Genomic DNA, 27,619 nt, shown 5'->3' with positions numbered 1-27,619 from the left:
CCGGCCGTGGCGTAGCCGGTCCCGGTTCCCGTGATAACCGCGAGCGGGGCCGGCGCCGCTCCGGGCGTGTGCGGAGCGCGGTAGGGGAAGCAGCGCCATGGAGGAGGCGGCCCGGGCCCTCCGCCGCCCTCATTAGAGCCGCCGCCCGGCGCAGCTGGAGCCATGGACAAAGCGGACAAGGTGCGAAGGGACCGCCAGCAGCCGCGGCGGGAGGGGCGGCGGTGAGGGCGGGGAGCGGAGCGGGCCCGGCCGTGTCAGCCCCGGTAGGGCCGTGGCAGCGGCCGAGCGGCGGGCAGGCACGGCAGGGCACGGCAGGGCACGGCAGGGCGGGGCGCGGCTCGCGGCCTGCGGGGCGGGGGGCGCCGGGACCGGCCGTGAGGGGCCGCGCCCCGGCCCGGCCCAGAGCGGCCCTCGGGAGGGGCCGGCGGGGCGTTCTCGGGCCCGGGAGCCGGAGCTCGGTGTGAGGCCCCGGCGCCGTCCTCTCCCCTCTCCGGGCGGGAGGCGTCAGGCCGCGCCCGGCCCGGCTCTCCGGGGGAACCGGGAACCCGGGAGCGGCTCCCCTGGGAATTCGGAATTCGGTTCTTCTCCCCCTGTTCCTTCAGGCTTTGTTGCGGTCTTAGGGAAGTATTGCAGTAAGTGACATGTAGTTTAAGCCTCCCTGGTCATTAGTAGAGACTTGGTGTCTTGAGAAAGAAGCAGGTTTTTTTGAGAACTTAGCAACACAAGTGAGGTATCACTGTTGTCGAAATCCTGCAAATGTCACGGTTGGGTTGGAGTTTTCAGTGATAGGACACAGCTGATGGTCTCCTCAGAGCTCAGTGGGTGTAGCTCACTAATTCTACAGGTCGCTGGATTTTTTTTTCTTCCGTTTTAAACTTGGCTTTGCGACGTAATTAGTTTGCATTATTTTTAAGAGCTTTTAAAATGTAGGTATGAAGAAACAGAAGCAGGGACTTAAGATTGTGTATGATTATTACATATTTGCAATAAAACATTTCATCATCAGGAGGTACTTCTAAAAGATGTATCTGAAATGAATGATGTCATCTGTTAGAGCCTGATATTACTTCTAAGCTTCTGTTTCAGCAGAATGTGTTGAAAATTGGTGATTTGCTGCTCTTTGTTTCCTAGTTTTCAGCTTTGGCATCTCCAGGGGTTCTGATTGTAGGGTTAAGGAATAAAATAACACAGGTTCCTGTAGCCAAGTAGATAATGACTAATAATGCTTTAATGACTCTAAAGATACACTACTTTTCATTCTGTACGTATATTTAAGGAAGCTTGTGAACAGTGTGTCTTATTGCAGTATGGCTCCCACTGTGGCTTTCTTCCTGGGCTTTGTGGTGTGATAATGATTTTAATTTTTTGTGCTTTTTATTTGCCTTCGTGTAGAAAACCTGATGTTATTCTGTAAAGTTTACATTAGTTCAATCTGTTTTACTTTTTGCTTTAAAATCTTGGATTTTGGTGTGCTGGGGTTTTTCACTCTTTATTTCATCTGTAATTAGTACTGCAGTACACTTTTGAAATATTTATTTCTTGTTGTTTGAGCTCTTCAGTACTGGAGGCTCACACACACGTCCTTATCAAACCATTCTCTTTTCATCTGTCAAAACAGTTCATGAAAACAGGGTTGTTACGTTATTTACAGTACAAAGTGTTGACTCTGAGTGATTGTCTTAACTAAGTGCAGTATTTCAACTTGAAGGTGTAGTTAAACTCTGAAACAGGAATTGTCCTGTTTATTATGTTTGCAGCATATCTGGTCCTGTTAGTTCCTTATCCCCTAGTAAGGCTTCTAGGCAGACAAATAATTAATACCTGATGAGTTTCTAAAATGATTCAACAGTCTTGTTGCTTTTGTCTGCTCATTATACAGTAGCATCTTGATTAGGAGACTCTGGATGCTCTGGGTTTGAACCTTTTGTGCTGTAAGAATTGAATGTAATCATTGTTACCAGTGTAAGTGTTTGGTAAGGTTGCATCAGTTCTGGGAGCCATTTCATTTTTTCTCTATTTGGCCTTTTTTCTGTGCCTGTACTGCATGACATCTGATAAATGAGTATCAAAGCTGCAAATGTGTGTTAGCGGTACTCATTCTCTCCTCAGAATGCTCTTTCAGGCACAGTATAGTAACTGTATGTGCTTATAGGAGTAACTACTGTGGAATTAAGAGCATGAGCAGCTGGGACTATTGTACTGTGTTAGTGTGGTATTTCAAGAGTAAAGGAAGATCACAAATGTTTTTGATGGATAAACAGAGTTTTGTGGTGTTGGCTTAGTGAGTCAGTATGAAATTTATTGTCACAAGATCATTTGGACGCCTAATTGATAAAAAAGATGTTCCTTTTGGATTGCCTTTAAGGTTTCTGTTACCTCAATTCTTATATGACTTGTTATAATATGCTCAGTGGTATTTTGGCAGCTGACATAGATGAAAACGATAAAGCTGCTTAAAGCAATTCTTTTATGATAGGAGTAGTTGTAATTTTTGTAGTGGGTGTGTAAGTTTACTTCTGTCTACACCAAACCAAAATTGTTCCCATTAAAAAGTGCATGTGTTTCAGCAGTTAAGTGTGGGTTATTTTTCTACAAGAGAGAAAACTCAGCAGATGACCTCTGATGCTCTTTCTGTTTAAGCAGAATATGATAGAAAACTAAAGAGAAACAACTTCCCCTTTCAAAGGTAGTGCTGTGCTTTGATTTTTCTCAGTCTTATACTTTTGTCTTGCCCTGTGACTAAGATAGTTGGTTCCTGTAGTACAGTTGAGAAATCAGGTGAAGTTGCAAAATCAGTGACCTGTGTTTTGTTAGTGTTGCTTAAAGGCAGCCTGTTCTGCTTGCCTCTGCTATTCTTGACCACTCAACAGGTGGCTTCATAATATGGTTGCCGTGGAAGTAGATCTAGATCAATGTTTTGTGCTCTTTTATCCTGTCCAGTTTCCTTCAGTGTTTCTTACCCATGGCAGATTTTTCAACTGAGGCAAACTAGAAAATGTCTGGCTTCCTGTCCTGTTTGCACATCGCTTGCTTTGGAATCTTGAAAGTGCAGAACAGTTTTGGATTTTGTGAGTTTGGTGTTGTCTTGATGTTATTATTACCAGTGTTATTGATGTGATTCCATGAATATCTTAAATGTTTGAGCACAAAATTATTTATCATCGATTCGTGTGTGGAGATCAGGAAACTGCTATGTATAAATAGTTTGGATTAATCCTTTTAGTACACTGTCTACAAAGCACTGAAATATTACTGCTACACTTGGACAGCATGAGTTTAGAAGTTTTTACTGTTAAGTGCTAAGTAAAGTAGGTAAGTGAAGAGGATCCTTTTGGTAGTTTTTTTTTTGTCTTTGGACAAGCTTAGTTTAAATGTAAGTATTAAATTTTAGTTTTCCCCTTTGTTTCTTATAATATTCTGGCTTTGAGTTTAAATATGCCAACTTGTCGTGTTGTGCCACTTCCTTGTTTTCTACATATAGGTAAAAATGTTAAATATTTAGCTTTTATGTTCTGGTCGTTATACTTAATCCTTTGAAAGGGAAGAGAATTTTGCTCGATTCCCTTTTTATGCCTTTTTATGAGCTTCAGGGAAAAGGGAAAGACTCACTTCATAGTATATTTGCTTTAAGTGCTGTGTTGAAATCACTATGTTAAATGTAAATAGGGAAGGTTAAATTCTGTGCTTAGTTAAATGGCCTGCTGCTGGTGTTTCCAGTTGGACTGCATATTTACCATTCCCGAGGTATCTGCCACTTAGAAGCAACTAATTATAGAAACAATGACTTCCATATTTGTAAAGTTTATCTTAAAATAGGTGAACTGTGACTCGCCTTACTACTAACACGGGCGTTTAAATGATGGAATCCAGAATTCAAAAACAGGGTTATTTTTCTTAAAAAAAAAAAAAAAAGACAGCCCAAAAATTTTAGCTATGTTTTTTATTTTACTCTGGGATGAGACTTCTTGTTTCCAGACCTTGAGACAGTAAAGCAGCTGATTTTATTATAGGCCTCTGAGATGTGGCATCTGTCTATTTTCTCACCCTGTAAATGGTGAGATTGATATCTAAGCGTTCTCCTCTGAGAGCAGGATGACAGAGATCCTATTTAATGGAAAATGCTGAATGACATTAGGCTACAATGAACAAAAACTTTTCTAAGATTAAAAGTACAGTGTTATAACTATAGGACAAAGTTTACCAGTCTGTTCCTGCTTGTGTCATCTTCTGTCTTTGCAGCTGTTGATGACTACAGTAGCTTTTATATAGGAAACAAAGGAGCTCTTCAGTATATATGCTGTCTTGAAAGACTTGTAATTGTTGGACTGAAATATGTAATGAGCTACTGCAAAACGTTTTGTAAATTGAAACTAGGGGTATCTACAAAAGAAGCTTCTGTCTAAATCTTGGTTCCTTTTGTAGGGGTGTGTTTCCATTAATAGGCAGCTGATTGAAAATCTGATGTTTCAGCATGACTTAAATTTATATTTAGAATTGAGTTTGGTTATCAAAGGTTGATTTCAAGAAAGCCTTGTTTGGCTTTGTGATATGGAAGGTTGAATAAACATGACAAAGTTGCAGTCAAAAATAAGTCTTGCAGTATTTTCAGTGTTTGCTTTTTGATGGCGTGATCAAACCACACTTAGTGTTTTGTGTTTACTGATGGTAGTGGCCAAATGCTGATTTGTTTTAGAGGATGTGGGTTAGAGTAAATCTCAATACTGTGAGAGAAGTTAAAGCATAAGCTTGTATCACAAGAGCTGTGTTGTAAGGATTAGGGAAAGTGCAGCAGCCTTCTCCCAAATCTTTTTGTGTTTGACAAATCTTTCTTGTCTGTGGTTACAAACCAGTGGCATGATCAGTCCTGTTTGTGCTGCTCATGTGCACTTGGCACTCCATTTGTACTGTGTGGGTGAAATCTCTGAGGAATTGTGTTCACATATATTTGCATGCACTTGGTTTTATGCACTTTTTGATTGCTTCTGAAACAAAAAGGAGCTTGTCTTGTGTTCTGTAGTTTACTTCATTTGTTATTGGTTGCATTTTCCACTGAGTCTTAAGCATGTCAGTACTTAAAAAACCAAACCCACCACCAAACTGCTGCTTTGGTATTGTTGTTTCTGTAGCTCACCAAAGGAGCCTTTCCTGTTGGAATTAAAAACAAGTTCCAGCAGGAGATACCTTCTGCTTGTCCAATGCAAGAGAAATTAGCAGCACCTTTACTTTATAGTAAATTGATTGATGGTTCTTTTTTTTCCTTGTTTCAATTTTTCTCTTTACACTATGAAGGTAGAAGGCCGTTTATCAAAAAGTGGAGTTACTTTGCTGTCTATCTTGTCACCAACATTTCCCCCTAGCTGAGACATCTATAGCCCTAAAAAGATCGAAGATAATTTTGGACAAATTACTTAGTGTTGATCTTTTGTTTCCCTCACTTGCCCAGTGAAACCACTGGCCATCTGTGAAATGTGCTGAGATGTCTGGAGAACCACTCTGGAGAGTTAATTTGCTTGATGTTTTTGATTTGGTTAGCAGTCTGACCTGACTTAGTACATTTTTTTTTCCCCTTTTTGCTTTAAGTTTGACAAGTTTACTGCCCTCTTCTGAAGACACAGCTTGTGAAGCACAGAAATCTTGAAGTATTTTTGAAAGACTAAGGTAAAATGCTCTAAGGAAGCAATATGTTGAAGTTAATTTAGTTTGATGGATAAACTGAACTTGAGCTGGCTTTCTGTTTTCTACCCCAAAGTGAAAATGGGGCCTTGTTGTCTAATGAAATGTGTAAGTTATGTGAGGATTGGATGTATTATGCTTGCAGAATGATTTTGAAACACCTTTTGAGTGTTTCAAAAACTTTTGAGGTTTCTAAGTTTTTCAAAACCTTTTGAGGTTTCTAAGTTTTCAGTTGCTGTTTTGATGAGTTGGCGTATATATGTGTATGTGCAATACAGAACAAAATGCAAAATCTGAAACCAGAAGTTTTCCTTTCCTAAATCCTTTGCCAAAATAAGTTTCTTGGAAGGTTTAAAAGAACCCAGCTGGCATAAACCAACCAAACCTGTGGGTGCACACTGAACTGCGCTAGAGAAAGGTTTAAGCTATAATGCATGTAAGAGGTGTGTGAAATGCAGTTTTGATTCCTTTAAATAACAGACGCACCCCAAGGTCTGTAGGCAAAAAAAGGATTTAACTTTCAAATGCACTCATATGTGTTTATGATCACAAGATCTGCTGTATCTTTATTTTACCATTACAGGTAAGCTAAACTTGTTTTGAGCTGTACAGAAAATGATAATTAAATATATCAGGCAATTGCTCTGTCATAGCAATAGTAATCATAACCTGCATAAGAGACTGGGCAACAGGAAAGGAAGAATTAAAGCCGTCTTTCTAGTTTGGCTATGTCTGCATTATTTGAACCTAATAAAACCAATCAGAATAATGTGAATTATTTTCCTAAAATCATAAAATTACATTATAAGGGTGTTGAATCTTGTGGAGATTTTTAAAATAAATTTAAAACAAACAGACAAAAACCTCAACATACCCTTTTTTTTGCTGGACAGATTTAAATAAGTCAGATTTTATTCAATCTACCTTGGATGTAAAAGTAAGGTAGGGATTATCTTTGAGAATTGACAGGAAATATTTTGCTCTGGCACCCTTGCAGCAGGTGGGAATCACTCGCTTCCTGCTTGGATCAGTTACAGGTCTGTTTTTAATATCTGATGTGAAAGGCTGTTCTCTCATAATCCTAAGAATGAGTGATGGTGTAGTACGATATCACAAACATCATTGTCATGACACCATTCTGCAAGAGACTTGTCAATAAAGAATGATTTTTGTATTTTCATGTAAATCTCCCAAATAAGGGAAAGAGCAGACAGCCACATAGGAAAGATCCTTAAAACGGGAACTCTGGTCTCAACATGAATGACAAATAGAATGTTTTGACTGTTTTCTGAGCCAGTACTGGAGTTTATTTTTAGTATCTTGGCGAAAGTTCACTTGGCATGTTGTGGTGGGACAGTGACCAGCAGGTTAGGAATAGTTGTTTGACAGTTTTCAGTGTTTCCTTAGGAATACCACATTTATCAAGCACTCATGCTAGTTTTACTGTTGCGTGTTCTTGCGTGGATGGGGCAGCCTTGGTGTGTTCCTTTAATGTTTCCATTGCTCAGTGGGTTAGAGCAGGGTGCTCGTGATACCGAGGTTGTGGGTACAATCCCCATATGGGTCATTCATTTAAGAGCTGGACTCGATGATCTTGTGGGTATCTTCCAATTCAGAATAATCTCTGATCTAACTCTGTAGGCCAGCCCATAAGCGAATCTATTCTTAAGCAATTATTTTTGCCTCACAGTCTTGAAATAGCATAGAAAAAACCCTCTTAGCTTTCAGGGAGGGATTTCAGTGTTGGTATTTCTGGTACTTACTATGTGTTCACTGTACATAAACACTTAAAAATTATGAGAAGTTTTTCTCTTGCCTTGAGGAGAATGCCTTGGAGCTTTGCAGGGGGGTAGGTGAGTCACGAGGGATGTGCCCGAGGCTGAAGAGGAAGCTCTGGGTAGAGCTGGGTTTGGTTTGTGTTGCACCAGTTTGGCGCTGCTGCCCCACAGCTTTTCCTCTGAATGGAACTTCAGGAATTAGAAGAGTTACTGTAGAAGAAAGGAATGTTCACCCTCTCCTTGAGCCCTAAAGCCTCCCTTAATTGCTTTATTAATCATTTGTTGACTGTATTGGAGTAAACAAGGCATCATTAATGATAAAGAAATGCATTTAATTGATATGAAGGTGATTGTTCTGCTGTAATGCAGACCTTGTTGCACAGCAGGAGTGATACTTGTGTGTCTGTGCTTATAGAATCAGACTGCCCTGCATTGGAACAGACCTTAAAAATCACTTGGTTCCAAACCCCTGCCGTGTGCAGGGACACCTTCCATTACATCAGATTACTCAAAGCCCCATTCAAGCTGGCCTTGATGCCAAGGGATGGGACATCCTTCCATATATTGTATTCCATCTATATCTTTATGTCCATATCATAGCCATAAGTGTTTTCAGAATAGCCATTAAAAAACACTTTCCTGCCAAGAACAGTGTGTCTTGTCAGTTTGAAAGACATACTTTTTTCATTGGGACAACTGTATTTTCAAATAAATTTTTGGACTTGCCTTTCCCACCTCTTCCACTCCCATGCTGCTAAACCAATATGGGATTTTATTTAAGTAGAATAAGTTTTGGGGACCTGGAGATTCAGGTATTGGGTGGAAAGGCTGTCTCTGGATGGACTGTGGATGTGACACAGCAAAGGCATGGAGTGAGAAGTGTGTGCTGGGTGTGGGACTACTTGCTATGGTACTTTCGGAGCTCCCATTTAACTGTTTCAGCTCATGTGGATGTTCTGGAGGTGATGAAGATATGTTGTACAAAACCAAAAATGTGAGCAAAACCGTCTTAAACTGAGGACATCTTCAGGATTGGGGAGATACTTTTCTTTGAAAGCACAGTTTAAAACTAAGCCTGCTTCATGGCAGCCTTTAATCACAATCTTAACACTTTAAAGTGCGTTCGAGTTTTGCACATAGAATTTGTGGGGAGGGTTCTTCTGTGGTGCATCATCTTTTTGCACATGGTTTAGTGCTGAAGAGTCTTTTTTATAATTGCCTAGAAACATGGTCAGTTTTATAGAGCAGGCCAGGCATTACTACATCTTCCATATGTTGGTTTCACTTCTGAGAGCCTACACAACAGTGCTCCACATACAGTGCTAATTTGGTTTTGTTCTGTGCTCCAACTCATATATCCTCTGCAAGATCTGGGCTTCAGTACCTTTTAAATTAATTAGTGTTTGCATTGCACTTGTAAAGGTTAACACAAATGCTAAATGTTAGTGATCTGTATTACACCCTGCATTGATTGGAAGGGTGCAGTAAGCACTTGCCAACTGTTTTCCATGTCTCTTGGTTTACTGCAGAAATCCTGTAGCCTTGTCATCCATTTGCCTGCTGTTCGTGGTACTTTGCGTACAACTTCATGAATCTAAATTTTCCCAAGCAATTTATGATTGTAATTAATGAAGACTTACTTTCTTTTCTCTTAAGAATGTCAAGCTGTCAGCTGAAGTAGAACCATTTATTCCTCAGAAGAAGGGTCCAGAAACACTAATGATCCCAATGGCGCTTCCTAACGACAGCGGAGGAATTAATGGCATGGAACCAACTCCAATCCCCAGCTACCTGATCACTTGCTATCCATTTGTACAGGAAAATCAATCCAACAGGTAATCAGTGGTTGTGATCTACATAGAAGATGATCTGTTTTTAAATGCATTGAAACTTGTCGGCTTGAGGCGAGTCAGTGATTGTGGGCTGTGTATTCAGCTTTTTTGTTCATCATATTTAACCCTTCGTGTATGAGGAGGAAGTTTTTTTTTTTTGTCCTCAGTCTTTTACCTATTTTCTTCCCTTTGCTTTTCTCCATTTATATTCTTTTTTTTTTCCTGACTATGAAAGTCTGGTACAAATCCCTCCCAAAGTCGCCTGCTGTGCTTTTTGATCTTCTAGGGCAGTCAGGAGGTTTTTTTATCTGAATCTCTGATGCTTCTCTGAATGAAGCAAAGCTTTGGGTGTCCAGCTTGGGTCCTGCCATAGTAAAACATGGTACGTGGTGAACCATGGCATGGTGCCATGTAGCTGATTCAGTATTATGTGTAGCTGTATCCAGATTTATTCACATAAATAGTTAAAATAGGTTGAGTTTAGGAGCTTTTTATAATAGAACTGTTGTTTTTGAAGGAGTAATAAAGGTCTGAATTTTCTTTGAGAGGGATAAGACTTACTGAGCAGTTTTCTTTCCTTTTTTTTTTTTTTTTTAATAGACAATTTCCATTATATAACAATGACATCAGATGGCAGCAACCCAGCCCAAATCCTGCAGGACCATACCTTGCTTATCCTATAATATCTGCGCAGCCACCTGTTTCTACAGAATATACTTACTATCAGCTGATGCCAGCACCATGTGCTCAAGTCATGGGTTTCTATCATCCTTTCCCTACGCCCTATCCTGCACCCTTTCAAACAGCAAATGCTGTGAGTACTGTTACTGCAGAGTGCACTGAGCGTCCCAGCCCATCAGGCCAGGTCCACTTCCCCTTGTCCACTCAGCGGAGCAGAAGCAGTAACAGGGGACCAGTCATTCAAAAAGTAAGTCTGCTTTTGACTAGGATATGTAGAACCGTATAAAGAAAATGTCCTTGCACGGGAAGCATATATCTCATTTTTTGTCAACTTTTTTTGTGTGTGTGGCAATGTTTGAAAACAGCAACAGCAGTTACAGATGCACATAAAAAGTAAACGTCCTCCAGTGAAAAATGTTGCCACTCAGAAGGAGACCAGTTCATCAGGTCCTGAGAACAGATCAAAGATTGTTTTGTTGGTTGATGCATCGCAGCAAACAGGTAATTTGTTTTTTAAGTTCTGGGTGTATGAAATAATTAGAACTACATGTCAGTTGTCATCTTTTCTAAAGAGGGTGGACCTGATTTAGATGCAGCTTTTAAGAGAAGTCTTAGCAGCTCAAAAGGACAGTAAAGAAAAGGTGGTGATGGTTGCAGATACCTACTCAGTATGTCGCCATGCAATGTTGCAGTGACATGGTACTCTTGCAGAGACTTTGCTAACTCTTGAAGGAATTGGTTATCAATAACAGTTGGACCTAGACGTAATCTAAATTCAATGCTGGTTTAGTACAAAGACTGACTTTTAAAATTTGTTTTTATGTTCTGTAGCTTTTTCACACCTGTTAACAATTCCTGTGCAAGTAATTTTGTTTTTATTGTTTCTTGCAGACTTTCCTTCGGACATAGCCAACAAGTCCCTTTCTGAGAGTGCCTCGGCCATGCTCTGGAAGTCGAAGGGCCGGCGCAGGAGAACGTCTCACCCCGCGGCCGAGTCCTCCAGCGAGCAGGGCGCCAGCGAGGCCGACATCGACAGTGACAGTGGCTATTGCAGTCCTAAGCATGGCAATAACCAGGCTGCAGCTATGGCTTCCAGAAATGCAGATTCTTGTGCAATGAATGTATGTAAACGTAACTGAGTAACTTAACTATATTTGTAGCCCACAGACTAATGAAAATACTAAAATAATTGCTTTTTTTTTCCTTTTTAGGTTGTAGAACCATCGATAAATACAAGTAAGCATTGCCTTTACTGGTGAGATATTTAAAATTTGGCAGGGTTGCATTTCTATTTTTGCTTTACATACCTCTTAATCTACTCCAGCATGGTGCTCTAAATGATTAGATACTTTTGAGGATGTATCTTTACTGTGATTTCCAACCACCTCCACTAGGACACTTGTTACTTACTGAATGAACAAGTGTATAGCCATCACTAATAATTTATTAACAGCTGCCTGTCTTTAATGGGTTAAAAAAAGCTAGAGACTCCAGTGGAAACATTCAGACAAAACTGTGCTCCTGTTTAGTTTGTCCTCAGGCTTCATTACCCTTTTGGGCTGCAGTTCATACCTGGGTAGTAACAGAGCCAAGGAGTTCTCATTCTTTATTTCAGAAGCACTGATACTTTTTAGAAGGTTTACATATGTCATGAACAAACAGTTTGATTAGCCTGGTAGTTGTAGGTAATGCCAGGGACTGCTGTTTATGACTGAATAGAAATTGGTATGGATGTGAACCTGAGATTTCCTTTCTTACTGCTTTGTGGTGATCGATTCTTGGCAGCTTTGAGTGTTCCGTAAAGGTGACTCTGCCAACATCTAAAAATAGCTACGGAAGTGTTGTTGCAGTAGAATAGGCTTTCTCCAAGAACTTGATTTGTATCAGGATTGTGTTCCTGGCTCTGCTGGCATATGAATCATTATGATATGTTCCGGATACTAGATCAGTTTTTCATAGATGGCACTTCTCTTTCAGCTGGTATAGGTTGGACTAATGTAAATTCCCAAGCAACTCAAAAAAAACCTTGGATTGAAAAAACTCCAACCTTTTCTAGAGGTGGACGACAAGCTGAGCAAAGAAATAATCCGCAGGTATGCTGTCAGTGGTTCTCAGTTGAAGTGTTTGTGGCTTTTTATAATATAGGAAAATAAGGAGTTCAGAGGGAATTATAAAATTAACATACAAAAATACTTAATATAAACAATATAAAAACTCAGTCTTAAAGTCTAGTTGCACATTTGCACATTTCTAACTGGTATGGGTTTTGAGCTAGCTCTGTATCATATATATATATGTGTGTAATTTAATGTCTGTGACAGTCTTCTGCCTATAGCCTGTGCTTTATGTGTATTTACCTAGGAAGAACATTGCACATACAAAGCAACCTGTGAAGTGATGATAGTGTGGGTGTAGAAAAGTTAGTTCAATTTTTGACCCATTCACACTTTAGAAGAAAAAAAAAAATTCTCAAACTTTCTAAAGAAAGATTCTGAGGTGGTGGTGAACTAGAATCCTGTCTTCTCACTCCTGTTGTCTTCAAAACTTTCTTTTTAAAATTTACATTAGCATACTGTTTTGGGGCATTTTTATTATTGCTTAATGGCTTAAAATTCTTTTATGCTAAAGCTTGAATATCTTTTTGTGGGACAGGGTTTCTGTAATTCATATGTGGGGAGAAAGAAGAAGATGGCCTTCCTAATTTTGAGAGATTTTATTTGGGCAGGTGGTCCAGAGAAGGTACAAAGAAGGCTAGAACATTTCCCTTTGTTTAAACATAGGTTTTGCTTGAACTCTGGTATTGCAGACAAGAAATCTGAGCTCCAAGTGGGAGCTTTGTATAAACGTGCCTGTTTGTGCAAACATATGTGAGCCAGCTTGGCCCGTTTAGGTTTTTAGATGGAATTGTTAAATTGTCTTGAATCTTCCTGTTTGGTAACTGTGGGTTTATTATAGGAAGAAGCTTGTGGATGCTTGTAATCTGGCAGTGTAGCAGTTCTGAATCTTTTTATAACCTGTTGTCAAATCAGAGGCTTTAGAAGCCACTATTGTTAGTTTATGGCATTGGGAGAATAGGAAGAACCAGACTTTCTCTCATCCAGTCACCGTTTAGACTCTGAATCTGGCAGTTATTTTAGATATTTAAAAACAAAGCTGGCACAAAAAGTTTTAAATGAGGTTGCCTCAGCCAAATTCACTGTACCTCAAGGCAGAGTTGTCCTAGAAACTATTTTCTGTTGAAACTAAATTGGTATTAGGTCTGTAGGAAATTTTCTTGAGAAATAGGTAAGTATCAATGTGAAATTCAAGTCATCCACTTGTTTTTGCCAACCAGTCTTGCACATGGTTTCCACCAACCTGTCATATAATAAACAGAAGAATGCTTATACCATATTCTGCTGTCTCTGGCCTTTAGAGAGCTGTGTGCATGTGCATTGTCATAAAAAATGTGTTGAAAAGCCAGTAACTGCATGCAGAATAATTATGAAGTAGGAGAAGGTTCTTTGCAGTGAATATGGTTACAGACAGTTCCTCAGGGTTTATGGCAGTTAGTCACCAGCAGCCCCTGAGTTTCTTCTTGTTTGGCCAAAAGAAACATTTTTATTTAAGTTATGAATTTAAAGATGAATTGTCTTGAAGGGGAGGAATAATCTGGTACTGTCTGTAGAATTTTTGTGCAGGCTTTAAAGAAAAAGACAACCAAAAAACCCACCAGAAAGCCCCACCAAAAAAAATCAGAGCACCAAAACGCAATTAATCCTTTAAAAACTGTACCTAGTTTCGAATTAGCAGGCTTGTGCATGCCCATACATAGCTTGAAAAATTGAAATTACAAAATGCCTATCACATATGTTTCTTTCAGTCTGGTTTCAGATGCAGAGCCAACAGCACATCTTCAGAAAGAAGGCAGAGTTTGCAGAAACGACACGAAAAACCTTTAGCTACAAGCCAGGCAGGCAGAGCAGAGCAGAGTCCTGAACCTCTGTATTTTGAGGTACTGTTGGATGAAAACAGTTGCTTAGTAGCAATGCCAGCTGTGTGTGGAATAAGTGATGTTCTCAAAGGGAAGTTACAAAACCTCTGGTTCCAAGAGGTGTACAGTCAAGGTCACTAACTTATTAGATGATCTTTTAATTGTGTACAGAAAAAGATTTGTATTTGGGTGTTGTGTAAAGCACCGTAATTTAGAACACTGTGGTTGAGAGATGAAATAAGCAGCCTTCAAGTAACTTTTTCTGTTCACTTGTGAGTAGAAATTAGTGTGTTTGCTGGTTTATCTCCTCTAATTGTAACAGGATATTTTTGTGTAAAAAAGTAATTTTTTCTTTTTAAGAAAATACTATATGGATACAGAAATTCTTTCCTAATTTTTCATTATTTTCCGTTAGTGTCACTTAATCCTTTCTAGCTTACGTGGGACTCAGGGATTCAATTTGTTTTTCTACCTTAAGCAGTTTCAGTTGATGCTCCTCAGGTGACTTTGGTTCCATCCTTTTTATTCTTAATTTCTGTATTGTTTTAGGATGAAGATGAATTCCCAGAGCTGAATAGTGACAATGGCAGCAGCAAAAGTAGTAGCATCCAGCAAAAGATCTCACCCAAAGTAGTAAGTAATTATTTTCTTTTGCAAAGCGTTGTCTTTTGAGACTATTCAGTTTTGTAATTCTTCTATGAATCTCTGCTACAAGACTTACATTGCAATAATTGTGATGATCTTGGGGTTTGTTACCAGCCTTGGATGCTAAAGAAATGCCAGGTAAAATAAGTGGTGCAGGGAACTCGTCTTAAAGAAAAAAACTTCAGGATTTTTCTCTGCTAATGAGATTGTAAGGTACATGTTACAGACACTCAGTATCACAGACTATCTCAAGTTGGGACTGCTACATCATGGTACTTTCATGCAGACATCTCTTAAAATTGTTAAATCTAAATTGATATTAATATGTAGTAATGGTATCAGTTTTTCAAAATAATTACAGTTTGTGTAGTTTCTTTAAGTTCAGACTGAATCTGCTTTAAGGCTGTGGAGGCAGTTTTTGGAAAGGTACTTTTTTTAGTATGTGGTCTACTTAAATATTTAGTTGCAGAACTGTGCTTATAGACTGTTTAATCTATTTGGCTGCTTTCCAGGAAAGTCAAGTCCTATGTGAAATCTTGGGGAGGGGGAAATGCTTTATTTAGTAATCACACTGGACAACCTTCTAAAGCCATAATTGGAGCTAAATAGAATAGCTTTCCCATACAAAAATGAAATATAAGTAAGTTTTATTAACTTGTGTCATCTAGCTTTAATTACCTAACTGACATAATCAAGGCCTTGGGTGATTTGGTTTCTGAAATGCCTCATATTTGGAGGTCTGGAGAGAAAGCTCTTTTAACTGTGGGGTGTTTTGTATTTTGTTTAAAATTCTAGTTGGATGACTTACCAGAGAATTCTCCAATCAATATAGTCCAAACTCCAATTCCCATTACAACCTCTGTACCAAAGCGTGCAAAAAGTCAGAAGAAGAAGGCCTTGGCTGCAGCACTTGCAACAGCTCAAGAGTATTCAGAGATAAGCATGGAACAGAAAAAACTTCAGGTGTGTAGCACCCTGCCCACCCACAGCCCTTGGTCAAGAGGAGGTTCAGTTACCTGTTGCTCCTCTGACTCTCTAATAGCAGGAATCTCTTTGTAAAGAATGTTGCAGGCACTGTTTCTTTGTATTTATTGTCTGCCATGTTCCTGTTGTAGGAGGCTTTATCAAAAGCAGCTGGAAAGAAGAGCAAGACCCCTGTTCAGTTGGATTTGGGGGACATGTTAGCAGCTCTTGAAAAGCAGCAGCAGGCAATGAAAGCTCGTCAGATCACCAACACCAGGCCTCTCTCATACACAGGTATTTCTAATCTGCCTGGCAGTGGCTAAATACATTTTGTGCCAACATGAATGTGATTGATCTGAACATCTTAGATGTTTTTCTTTCTGTCAAGTTTCAGTTTTTGAATGTAACCATGATAAAAACCTGGAAAGCTTATTTTTAATGTATTTCTCAATAAATTACCTGTGCTGTCACCCTCTGAGCTGCAGTACACAATGGTGAAAATCCATACAGAACTGAGGCCAAATGTCTTTTTAGAAGACCTGCTATTCAAAACTCGGGATTTGTGTCCTGAGAGAAACACAGTGCTGAAATGAATACATGAAAGGAACACCTACTGAAGATATTTTAAAGTACTCTTTGAAAGAGAGGATACCTATGATTGTTATATGGAGGGCTATGTCCCTAGGATCTTCTCCCCATTTCTGCTGTTTAGGGTTCAAGGTCTCCTGACCCAAGGCGTTCTCAAATCAAATTTATCTCTTAAACTGCCCATTGTTTCTATGTTATGCTTTTACCATCCATAACGTCCCATACACAGGCATACACAGAATATTAGGTTATAGTTCCATCATGAATGTATACAATTATGCTGTTTTGCTATGTCTGCATCAACGCAACATTACGTTAGCTTTTTTAATACTTGCTGCCAAATGCAGAATTGACATTTTTGTAATTACTTATTATAACCCCCCAGTCTGATTCCCAAGCTCTTGTATGTAGCCTAGTGTCCATCGTTATGCACATAGCTACCATTTTCCTTCTGTGTGTTGGTTTCTTTACCTGCTTTGAATTTCAGCAGTGTTCAAACATTTATTCAAGTTGGCAAGGTTATATCAAACAAAGCTCAGCAAAGAACTGTTGGCATTTCCACTGGAGACAGCACTTATTTTATTCTTTCTGGCAAAAGATCCACTTAACTACATGTTGCACTCTCTCATCTGTTTTGTCCTGTCAACTATTCAAGTCTTTAACAACTGAAAATCAATGTTTGGATAAATACTTCTGATTTATCTTAACATAGTCATCTAACTAATAAAGCTATGTATAGTCATTTGAGAAGAGACCCCTTCCCATTTATTAAAATAATTCCTGGAATCCACAGTTTCCTAAAACATGAGGCTTAGTTGAAGAAAGCTTAAAACCATCTGGAAGCAACAATATCTGATGATGTAATTTTCCTGTCATTATGAACTGCTTTTTTTCCAAGGAAGGAAAATCTACTTAGAGAATTCATCAGTGGAAATTCTGAAAACAGTGTTGAAATAAAACTGACAAGTCTTTTGGTGAAACTAATATCTGTCTTGTATTTAGTTGGCAGTGCTGCTCCCTTTCATACCAAAGAATCTGCCAGCAGAAAGTCCTTAACAAAGGGACAGCCATCTATGGGTTGCCTTAATCCTTTGGATTCGACTGCCCCAAAAGTGAAAAGAGGAAAAGAGAGAGAGATTGCAAAACTGAAACGCCCTACTGCACTTAAAAAGGTAAATGTGCCAACCTCGGAGTGTTCTGAGTGACCCACACTCATAGTTCAAAAATAATAAAATAACAACCTGTTATTTTCCTCGTTGAGGTCTAGTTCCTGTGAGCATAGGGCATGGGAGTTAATGAGCTTCTGCCTCCAGTTCCTGCTAAACTGATGCCCTCTCCTTTGGGTCTGGACATATAACATAACTTACATATCTGCATAATGAGTTGAAGTTAATAAAAATGTATCTCAATACAGATTGCAAGGGTGTTGGTTTTTTTTTAACTACAGGCACTGGGACACATGGGCAAGCTTCCATACTTTTTACATGTGGCTGATTCCTAGTCTGTAGTGCAATGTAGTATGCTAACCTTACTTTACCCATCTTTATAAAAAGGAGTAGGAAAAAGAACTTGAAGCAAACCCACAAGTTTTGAGTAAACTTAGAAATAATCAATTGCTTGTATCTATCTATATTTAGGCAGTCATAAATTAGGTATGTGCAGAAGGAATGAAGTATATATGTATGGGGATCAGAAGGTAAAATACTGAAAAGTGAGCCCTAAAAATGCAGGCCTTTTTCTGACCTGCCTGTGATCTGAATTAGAGGAATTCACCTGTTCAGAAAAGTTCTCTAAGTTCTTTGTTGTCAAGGCTTTTATGTTGTTGCTATTAAACATTATAGTAATACCCGTATACCTATGGCTGCTTACCTCTGCACTTTCTTTTATAGAAGGGATTGTCTTTATTGAAGTGCTTCATAAACATGACTAGTATGCCTGCATAAGGTATTCTTTTACAGGCATGGGGATGAGGAATTGTTAGTAAGTGAATGTTATGTATCAGAAAGGAAGCTGGGAAAGTACTTAAACTCTTGAAAGTACTATTTATGTAGAAGTGTGTGAGTATTGAGTGTACAATCTGTAAAATGCTGCAGTGAAACATTCTTTGTGATCAAAGAGGAAACTTGAAATGATTTCCAGGGTTTCTATCCTGGCATGAGTAGGAAGGTTCAAAACAACTTGCTTAACTTTGTGTTATGTTCAGTGAAAGGGATGTTTTTCTTTACAGGCATCTCCTAATTTTCAGATGCTGACAGCTCTTGGTTTTGTTTCTAGATTATTTTGAAAGAGAGAGAAGAGAAGAAAGGCCGTTTATCAGCTGACCACAGCCTTCTGGGTTCTGATGAACAGAAAGAGGCTCATTTAAACTTGGCTGCTGACCAGTCTCAGGAGCTGGCCTCTCAGGAAGGTTGGTCTCTATATCTCTAGACACCCATTACTCCCCCTCAGGTGTACTAATCTTCTTATTTTCATATTCTGTGTTAATCTTCTTATACCACACGATTTATTGATGTTATCTTTTAGCTTTTTTTGACTGTATGAATTACTAGCAATTGAAACCCTCCTCTGAAATACCTTGTCTGTCTCTCAGTTGTGGAAGGCTCAGTAGTACACTGTGGGTTCTCAGGAGATGATCTCGATACAGCATTTTAGTTATCATCTCAAGTGGCTGTTCCCACCACACGTCTGAGTTGATAGTATTTTTAATAAGCAAGCAGAATGTGACCTCTTGTTAACCATGCTGTGTCGATCACAGTACTTTATAATGATGAACATACTGAAAGGTATCCAGATATAGAAGTTGCAAACTGTAAATAGGGTTTTCCAGTTTGTTGAACATGCCAATCAGCTGCAGTGTCTGGATTGTCAGTTTTCAGCAGCAGCAGCCCTGAGCAATTGAGAAACTCCAGAGAATTTTCAATGTCTCCAACATGTTTGGGGCGGTGGGGGAAGGAAGGTGTCTGTCAGGATCCCACATAGACTGCTTCTGAACTTTTTCCTTCTGAATGATCTGTCTGACTAGAGTGGGAAAATCCTAGACATTCTAGGAATAACTTAGTTGAATATTTTATATATATAAATAGTAAGGAATTATTGGAAGGAGTAATAACATTTAAACAGGTTTTTTCTTCTGTTTTTTTTAATTACCCAAAGAAAGGCTGAAGATATTTTTAATGAATATTCAAATATTGCTTGTTTATCCAGTCCATGCTGAGTGGTGGATGTGTGTTCAGTTTTTCTCCCCTTTCCCCTACCCTTCTAGAACACTTAGTGTTTTCAAAATGGACTTTGGACCAAGTAAGGGAGTGATAAGAGAAGTGTGGTTCTGTTTCTTTTACATAAAAAAGCCCATATTTGTGTTCTATAATGTTTAAAAATTGCCTTTCAGAAACTGGTCTGAGTATGCCTAGTGATACTTCACTCTCTCCAGCAAGTCAGAATTCTCCATACTGCATGACCCCAGTGTCCCAGGGTTCACCTGCTAGTTCTGGAATAGGAAGTCCAATGGCATCTTCTGCAATAACCAAAATTCACAGCAAGAGATTCAGAGAGTAAGAGTTTTGCTTTATTAGTATAAATTCAAGGCTTGCACTTCAGTCACTCTTGTGTTTTAGCGTGGGTAGTTTTAGTAGATTTAAGAGCTTAATGAACATTTCAGAAATAGAAGGTTCTGCAAGTATTTTTTTCCCCCTAAATGGATTGCTTGTGTTTGTACACACGTGTGTATTCATGCACACATACTCACTTGAGACTTTCTTTGGTTGTCACAGCAAATAAGCAAGGTGGGAGTATTCGCTGAAAAATATTTTTGAAGGAAGGCTATGTATGCTTTGGATGGGAAAGGAAGGAGTACTTAAGAATGCTTAAAATACTGTAATAGTACCTCTTAATGTGTTAGGGCTTTTTTATTAATGTATCTTTATAATGTACTAAATTAAGCAAAAGAAAATTGAGGCACTTATTGCAGTGTTTGTTTGTGTTTTTATTATTATTTTTGATTGGCTTATTGAAGTAAGGGATATTACTACAAATACAAATATTTTAAGGATGTATTTTTAACTTACAATTTGCAGTCTGATTTCTAAATCCTTTTAATGACTTTAGGAAAAGTTAGCTGTTCTGAGGAAGTAAAATTATTTTCATTTGCAAAAGGGCCAGGTGAAACGTTAGTTATGCTAATATTTGTGAAGTAGCAATGCTGATACTTGTCAATGTTGTTTTGAATTGACAGATACTGTAACCAAGTTCTAAGTAAAGAAATAGATGAGTGTGTGACTCTCCTATTGCAAGAGCTTGTCAGCTTCCAGGAGCGGATTTACCAAAAGGATCCCACGAGAGCTAAAGCGAGGAGAAGACTCGTTATGGGGTTGCGTGAGGTTACCAAGCACATGAAACTCAACAAGATCAAGTGTGTCATCATATCCCCCAACTGCGAAAAAATTCAGTCAAAAGGTATAAATGATAAAAACAAGTGGTGCACTTGGCTCTTTTCAGTTCTCTTGTGCTGATTAGATGTGTTAATTAGCAAGGTTAGAAGCATTTGTTACTGTGCATGATGTAGCACTTCCAGACTCCAACTGGGTAATTGCCATTCCACATTATTCTTTTCTACTCCAGTCTGGAAGAAACTCGTTCATTGAAGAGGTTAAAGAAAAGTAGATATTGTAGAATCAAAATTTACTGTGTGTTACTTCATTCTGTGTTCAATACACCTTGCAGAGTCCTGAGCTCTGGGTGCTGTTTAGGAGAATTCCTTAAGAGGAATGTGAGTTGTTAGTTAGCCAGCCAACACACTTTGCCACAACCAGAAGTATAAACAGAGGCTTCCTGAGATAGGAGAATAGCAAAGCTCTGCTTAAGAAAAGACCTGTGAAACTCTGGTTTGTGTGTAGGACTAGTAGGGAATACAGAATAATATCACCTTCATCTGTACTCATTCACTGCACTTGAAATGTATTGTGTGTTATCCTCTGGGACATAGGGGCTGCTGATGTGTGTATTGAAGTTTTACTGACTGACTGCATTAAAGTGGTTTAGAGAGTTGTATCATGCCATATAATGACTTCAAGTGACTAGATAGCTGTTTAAAATTGCTTTCTTCAAGGTGGACTGGATGAGGCTCTATATAATGTAATAGCCATGGCACGGGAACAAGAAATTCCATTTGTTTTTGCTCTTGGCCGCAAGGCTCTTGGCCGCTGTGTGAACAAGCTGGTTCCTGTCAGTGTTGTGGGTATCTTCAACTACTCAGGTGCTGAGGTGAGTAATTCCAATCACGTAAGTGGCTGGAGTAAACAATTACGTAGTAAAGGACTGAATTGGCATCAAGAGCATGCGTAATACACCTTTGATGACCCTGATGTCATCTCTGTTACCGTGTCTTTTCTTTGAAATTCAGTTTTTATGGTACTGAGAGACTGTGGCAATGCTTTGATCACAGCATCTCGTTGTAGCTTTTAAACAGACTCAAACTGTAGTCTGAAATTCTCTGGAAGATTTAAGAATGTAAGAAAAACAGTGTCCTAAAGTATGTCCACCTCCTCAAAGTAGCATAAACCCGGGGTGGTGTTTTTATTATTTAATACGGAGAAGAACTAGTTCTTGAAGTTGAGGTATTTGATGTTAATCTTGAGGCTTATGGTATACCTTGGACTGAAAGGAGTAAAGTGAAAACTATTAGTAAGAATTACTGCTGATTAAACTGCCTTTGTACTTAGGATCTGTTTAATAAGCTGGTATCCCTGACTGAAGAGGCCAGGAAAGCCTACAGGGACATGGTGGCTGCAATGGAACAGGAGCAGGCAGAAGAAGCCTTGAAGAATGTCAAGAAGGCCCCACATCACATGGGTCATTCTCGTAACCCTTCTGCAGCAAGTGCCATCTCATTCTGTAGTGTTATTTCTGAACCCATATCTGAGGTCAATGAGAAAGAATATGGTAAGTAGGTTAAATTTACCTTTGTAAATAGAAGCTGGGGTTTTCCAAATGCTGTTTGTTGTGAAATGTGGCTAAAGATGCCATCCTTCTTCTTAATTTACAGTATTCTACAATATCTGGGGGTAAGAAAAGACCAGTTAGTCTTCAGTTAATTTCATAAATACTTTTTTTTCTCAGAACTATATAGAAAATAATAATTTCTAATGCTCAGAAGCGTTATAGATATCTAACATCAGTGGAGGTTGATTCTCCAGTTTTATTGAACTGTTTTGAAACTGATAGTGCAGAATTGATTATAAGACAGAGGAAGAGCTGATGACAGCAGGAACTAAAATAGGAGGTCTCTGAAGATGGGACATGTAGCTTAAATTTTTAAACTTGAGATGGCAGTGAGTGATTCTACTGTGAGAAAAAAAAGGCAAATTTATTTATCCAGTTGCTTAAGCCCAGATGAAAAGGAATATAAAAGGAAGACTATTTGTTAGAGGTCAAAAGCTGCGCCTTCTTTTTGCTTTTTTCTTTTTTTTTTTTTTCTTTTTTCTTTTTTTTTTTGGTCTGACAGTGAATTAAAGAGAATGCTGCCTTTTTAGTGAATTCTTTTGTGGAATCTTGAATTCATTTCAGGAGTTAAATATTTTATAAGGAATCATTAAATGAATGACTTAAGATGGTGGCAATTTTCTTTTAATTTATACTTGAGAGTAACCTTTTTGACTACTCTTACTCTACTCTGTGCTACATTTGGTGTTTACACAGGAAGCTAAGTGGCACAGACTTTCAACTTTGTAATGTCTGCTGTAGGGTACTGTAGAAACCTAAAGTAATTCACAGCTTTTTCTGTTGTCTCTCCTTTTCCCTTCTTCCTCTTTTTTTCTAGTAGAAATTTTCCTAGAAAGCATAGAATATTAATATTTTTAGCTTATTTTGCTATTTAGGCTGTTATTGCATGCTCAGGAGAAATATTTTTATAGACAAGGAGTTAATGTTTCCTACTTAAACTTCTTTCAAAATTTGTAGAAACGAACTGGAGAAATATGGTGGAAACATCCGATGGGTTAGAAACCTCTGAAAATGAGAGAGAATTCGCGTGCAAGGCTGCAGTACCAGAAAAAGCTGGTAATGGCCAAATGGAAAAAACCACTCTTAATAAACAACCACCTCTGGCTACAACTGGCGCTACCTCAGCAACAAATCACGGAAAATCCACCCCAGGTGACAAAGATGAGGTGAAACCAGATGACAATCTGGAATGGGCCTCACAGCAGAGTACAGAAACAGGATCCTTGGATGGCAGCTGCCGAGACCTTCTGAATTCCTCCATGACCAGTACCACCAGCACTCTCGTGCCAGGAATGCTGGAAGAGGAGGAGGAAGAGGAAGACGACGACGATGAGGATTATACCCATGAACCAATTTCTGTAGAAGTTCAGCTTAATAGCAGAATTGAATCTTGGGTTTCAGAGACCCAGAGAACTATGGAGACGCTGCAGCTCGGGAAGACCCTTAGTGGTGCTGAAGAAGACAATGCAGAACAAAGTGAAGAGGAAGAAATAGAGACTTCAGAGCAGGCTGATCCCATCACTGATGGGGAGGAATGGACAAATGACAAGCACGCAAGTAACACTCAACATAAACCCACCATCTGCAGTTCTTTGAATAAAGAACTCACAGATTCCATCTATATGCCGTAAAAATAAGCAGGAACTCAGGAACTTTTTAGAAATTATATTAAAACTAACTGTTGTAAAGGTTGCAGCCATTATTCCATATGCTTCATCTCAACATTTTGCACTGTTAAACATTTAATACATGTATTTAATTCACAACGATATTTTTGTAGCTGTCTGTTACTTTTTTGATTTAAAAACTAGCATAGGTCTTAATCAGTATTGATTTCCCAGATTAGAAACTGTGTGGAAAAGTTGTCAGTAAGCATTCATTTGATCTTTTGTAAAAGGAAACATCTTGTAACTGACCAGTTTTAAGCAAAATTCTTTCAAGTTGTGACTCTCAAGCTTATTTTCAAACAGGTAACCTACAAATTACCAATAATTCATGTTGGTGGTATGGTGTAATACTAGGCCTGTCAGTGTACTTGGCCGTGACTTTCTAGTACTGTCTAGAAATAAAAGGAAAACTATGATTCTCTTTCATGAAAAGCTAGAAAAAGCCATTTGCAATCTTAATGAGAATTAAATAGTGGAGAAATTGTGTGTGATTCTTATGCTAAGATAGATGCAGCTTTTTACTTGATCTTGGTGAATGCATCATTAAAAAGCTGCTGATAGCTGAGATGGTTACAATAAGATATAATAACTTTGATTCCAGAAAAACTTTAAACCAGAGGGGTGTAATTAATGTTTTGCAGGTTTTCTTTACAAGGTAGAAATATTGCATTAAAGAAAAAAAGCCAGGAAAGAAAACAAAAATTCCCCATTCTCTCTGCAGTTGCTGTCTGCCAAACCACACTAAGTGACTCATTAACCATAATCCCTATTCAGGGCTTTTAGTAAACTGATGACTTCCTCTCTCTCCTGTCACTTACCTCAGGAATGCTGTTTTGCATATTGTATTCTGCATAACACTGCAAAAAGCAAGAGTAATCCTTTAACAGCAAGTGTGAACGATGTGGTGGCTATCTCCGCATTCACCTGCATGCTGTGATCTTGGCCAGGATGGATCTTAAGAACTCCTGCTGAAAATGTGGCTTCTTTGTCTCTTCTTGCAGTTGTAACAGCTTTAGGAGTTGACCTCTAGATAGAGAAGAAAGTAGTTACTCCAGGAAATGAGGAAGTGTCCTGTAGTTTGGGGAAGTATTTCAGTGGTATAGAGATAAAAGAAACAAAAATATGCCCGCCCTGAAACATACCTGTTGCTAGAAAATTGTTCCATGTTCTGTTCTGAATACTGAAGTGAAATGCATTAACTGATGAGGAATTTGTTTCAGACTGAGGATGGAGTGTGTATCTAAACCTTGCACGTCAGGAGTCTGTTTTCCATCTTTGTCTGGTATTGGCAAGGGAAATACTGAAACTGCCAGCAGCAGGAGCTTCACTGCAGGAGTAGCCAAGGAGTAACTCACGTGAATAACACTTTCATAGCAAACACGTTTCTTTTAATTTCACTTGGTTTTTCTTGATCACTTGTATCAAAATGCATGAAAAGCCTCTGGGTAGGCTGAAAACCACAGGAAACTGAAGTTAGCTGAGTTGGGCGTTCAGTCACACTTAGGAACATGGGACCAATGTTTATAGCAGTAGTGATGCTGGTGTTTTAAGTTGCACTGGGAAAATAAGACTCCAGGTTTAGAAGTCATCTAGCCCTGGGTTTTTGGATGCTAATGAGAATAATAGAAACTGTGTATTATGTAAATAATGCTTTGATAGCTATAGGCATAGCAAATGCTATGTAGATAAGCAGTGTAGAGAGCTGCTATGACAACTGTCATGTTCTTAGCTCCTTAGTGTAATCTTCCTAGGTGTTAGAACAGGCATTTCATAGGAAAACAAAGACTAAGGAATGATGCCTCCTGAATGTTAAACCTTTTACTGTCCCTATGGCAGATTTCTACTGTCTGTATGTTTTAAGAGTTTTTGCTTTAGGACATGACAGGTGTTTGAACTGCTGACAAGCAAAACTCGCCCTTGGATGTGTAAGCACATCTCGGCACAGGTGAGATCAGTGCATACACTGAGGGCAAAACTTTGCCAGAACATCAGAAAACAAAGGTGTTTGTAGTTTCTCCTTTTGCTTTTCCAGTGCCAGTGATTCAAATAACTTTTGATCTTGAAGTATTAACATCAAAGGCGCTTCTTTTTATATGTCTTTTCTGAACTTGGACTGTCATTTTAAAATTTTCTGACATTTATATCAAAGAAGTCTTGTAATATTCAGCCCGCTATTTAACTGCAATTTTGCTACAAGTTTAATAGAGTTCTTGAAAGTGATACAGCACTTACAATTATCTCTCAATTTGCCAGCAAATAAGGAACTAGTCTCTTTTTAAAATGTGGCAGATCACCCTTAGGGGAGCAAACTGAAACTGAGTAAAGAAAACTGGGTTTAGTGCTTCCTTTTTGATAAGCTGGGAATAAGCAATAACTGTAAGAATGAAATTGCAATTCCTTTGGGAGTGATCCATTTGCATCTGAAATTAGGGAAGTTCCTTGCCACTTGAAGCACTTAAGGAGAGTATCTCACTGTGGTAATTTTGGTTCTATTATCAACAGAATTTAAGAAGAAAGCATAGAAATGTTCTACAATACCATGATTTTTTTAAAAAGTAGTTGAATTTCTATTTCAGTGTAAAAGTGTGCAGTTTATACAGGTTGTTACTGTCCCCATGGAAAGATGTTTCTGTAGTTATAGGTGTATAGATATTTTTGTTGTGAAAATAATTATTCGGGAAACAAATCTACTTTTCTTAAGGCATTGTTTATAGAAATGATTTCACCACATACTTTATCTGGTAAAATCAAAAATAATGTATCTGTGGTAGGGGTAGGGATCTTTAAAACTGATAGAGGTGGCTATGTATACAACCTATTTATATAAATACTCTTAGGTATCTCTGTCAATAATAAAACATGGATTACAAATCTTTAAAAGGGAAAATTCTGAAGAACTTCTGTCTTTAGCTGGACAAAGTAGCAATGTCTGATTAAGGCTAAGGCCCTGATCCTGCTCACACATACTTCAGAGTGTTAGTGCCACTGGCTTAAATTGGTGGCCTGTTTATCTGCTTAAGTTGTGTGCAGGCTGTTGTAGGATTGGAGCTAAACAGTGACAGAGTATTGACCTGTGTTTTAAAAATTCATTATAGAAAATGTTCAGTAATGCACTTGTTGGTGTTCTTTTGGTAAAGCTAAGAGGTGTCTTTATGGGTGGGTGGGAGCTTACACGATGTGGTTCTGTCCAGTTCTTTAACACAAGCTTAAATTTTAATAATGTTACTTTAAATATGTATGTAAAAAAGTATTATTGTTTGAAAAGCTGCTGTTGCTGAAACTGTCATTAAGTATTTCTTGTGAAGTTGTGCCAACTAGTGAAACTGTTGAGCTGATTTCAGTGTCAGCCATTTAAAAATTAGACATGGCAATTTGTTAACAGAACAAAACCCAGCAGAAACAAGCCATAGAAGCCAGGAATGGGGGGTTTCCACTCACCCTGCCGCACACAAGGAAACACGAGAATGTCTAGCCCAAAACTTCCTCACCAATGAATGGTAATGCTGAAAGTAGAAACCCAGTTGGCACAGCCCACGTTCTAAATGTTCATAAATAGTTCATATAATTTACTTTTTAAATAGATTCTAATATGGAAAGCTGTTTAATCTTTAATGTCTTAAAATTTATAGTAATACTTAGGTTAAAGCAGTAGAAAAACCATTATAAAATACAATATGAAGGGGTTTGTTCCATTTCTTTTTTGCTGTATGAAGGATAACTGTTCTGTCTACCATACTTTTTGGAGTAATAACAGCTTTTTTGCACTATGTAAATACTAGTGGGGGTTCTTCCATAACTAATAAAAATGATTGTAGAAATTTA

General features: G+C 38.6%; 1 protein-coding gene across 3 annotated transcripts; it reads left to right on the top strand.

The window, feature by feature from the left end:
* Window positions 1-27,619, top strand: SECISBP2L (SECIS binding protein 2 like). Of its 3 annotated transcripts, none has more exons than XM_066195951.1 (18): window positions 1-180; window positions 9,108-9,286; window positions 9,884-10,211; window positions 10,330-10,465; window positions 10,856-11,085; window positions 11,176-11,200; window positions 11,942-12,057; window positions 13,827-13,958; window positions 14,487-14,570; window positions 15,378-15,545; window positions 15,698-15,839; window positions 17,136-17,305; window positions 18,408-18,540; window positions 19,522-19,684; window positions 20,365-20,585; window positions 21,238-21,392; window positions 21,851-22,070; window positions 23,088-27,619. In XM_066195951.1, the coding sequence occupies exons 1-18, from the start codon at window positions 163-165 to the stop codon at window positions 23,759-23,761; spliced, it is 3,294 nt and encodes a 1,097-aa protein (XP_066052048.1). In that variant the 5' UTR covers window positions 1-162; the 3' UTR covers window positions 23,762-27,619. The 3 variants fall into 3 exon arrangements, with proteins under 3 accessions (XP_066052048.1, XP_066052050.1, XP_066052049.1); XM_066195952.1 differs by lacking the exon at window positions 1-180 and adding an exon at window positions 549-632; XM_066195953.1 differs by lacking the exon at window positions 13,827-13,958.

The sequence above is a fragment of the Chamaea fasciata genome, unplaced genomic scaffold (genome assembly GCF_029207755.1).
Source record: "Chamaea fasciata isolate MVZ Bird 193981 ecotype frontalis unplaced genomic scaffold, bChaFas1.0.hap1 SCAF_14, whole genome shotgun sequence".
Lineage (NCBI taxonomy): Eukaryota > Metazoa > Chordata > Aves > Passeriformes > Sylviidae > Chamaea > Chamaea fasciata.
Note: the sequence above shows the minus strand (reverse complement) of the source record. Positions and strands in the feature narration are given on the sequence as shown.

What these genes read in the sequence shown, in the direction of transcription:
- SECISBP2L (XM_066195951.1), top strand. An exon ending in CAGGAAAATCAATCCAACAG is followed by an intron (nt 9,287 to 9,883) that starts GTAATCAGTGGT and finishes TTTTTTTAATAG; the next exon opens with ACAATTTCCATTATATAACA. An exon ending in CAGGCCTCTCTCATACACAG is followed by an intron (nt 15,840 to 17,135) that starts GTATTTCTAATC and finishes TCTTGTATTTAG; the next exon opens with TTGGCAGTGCTGCTCCCTTT.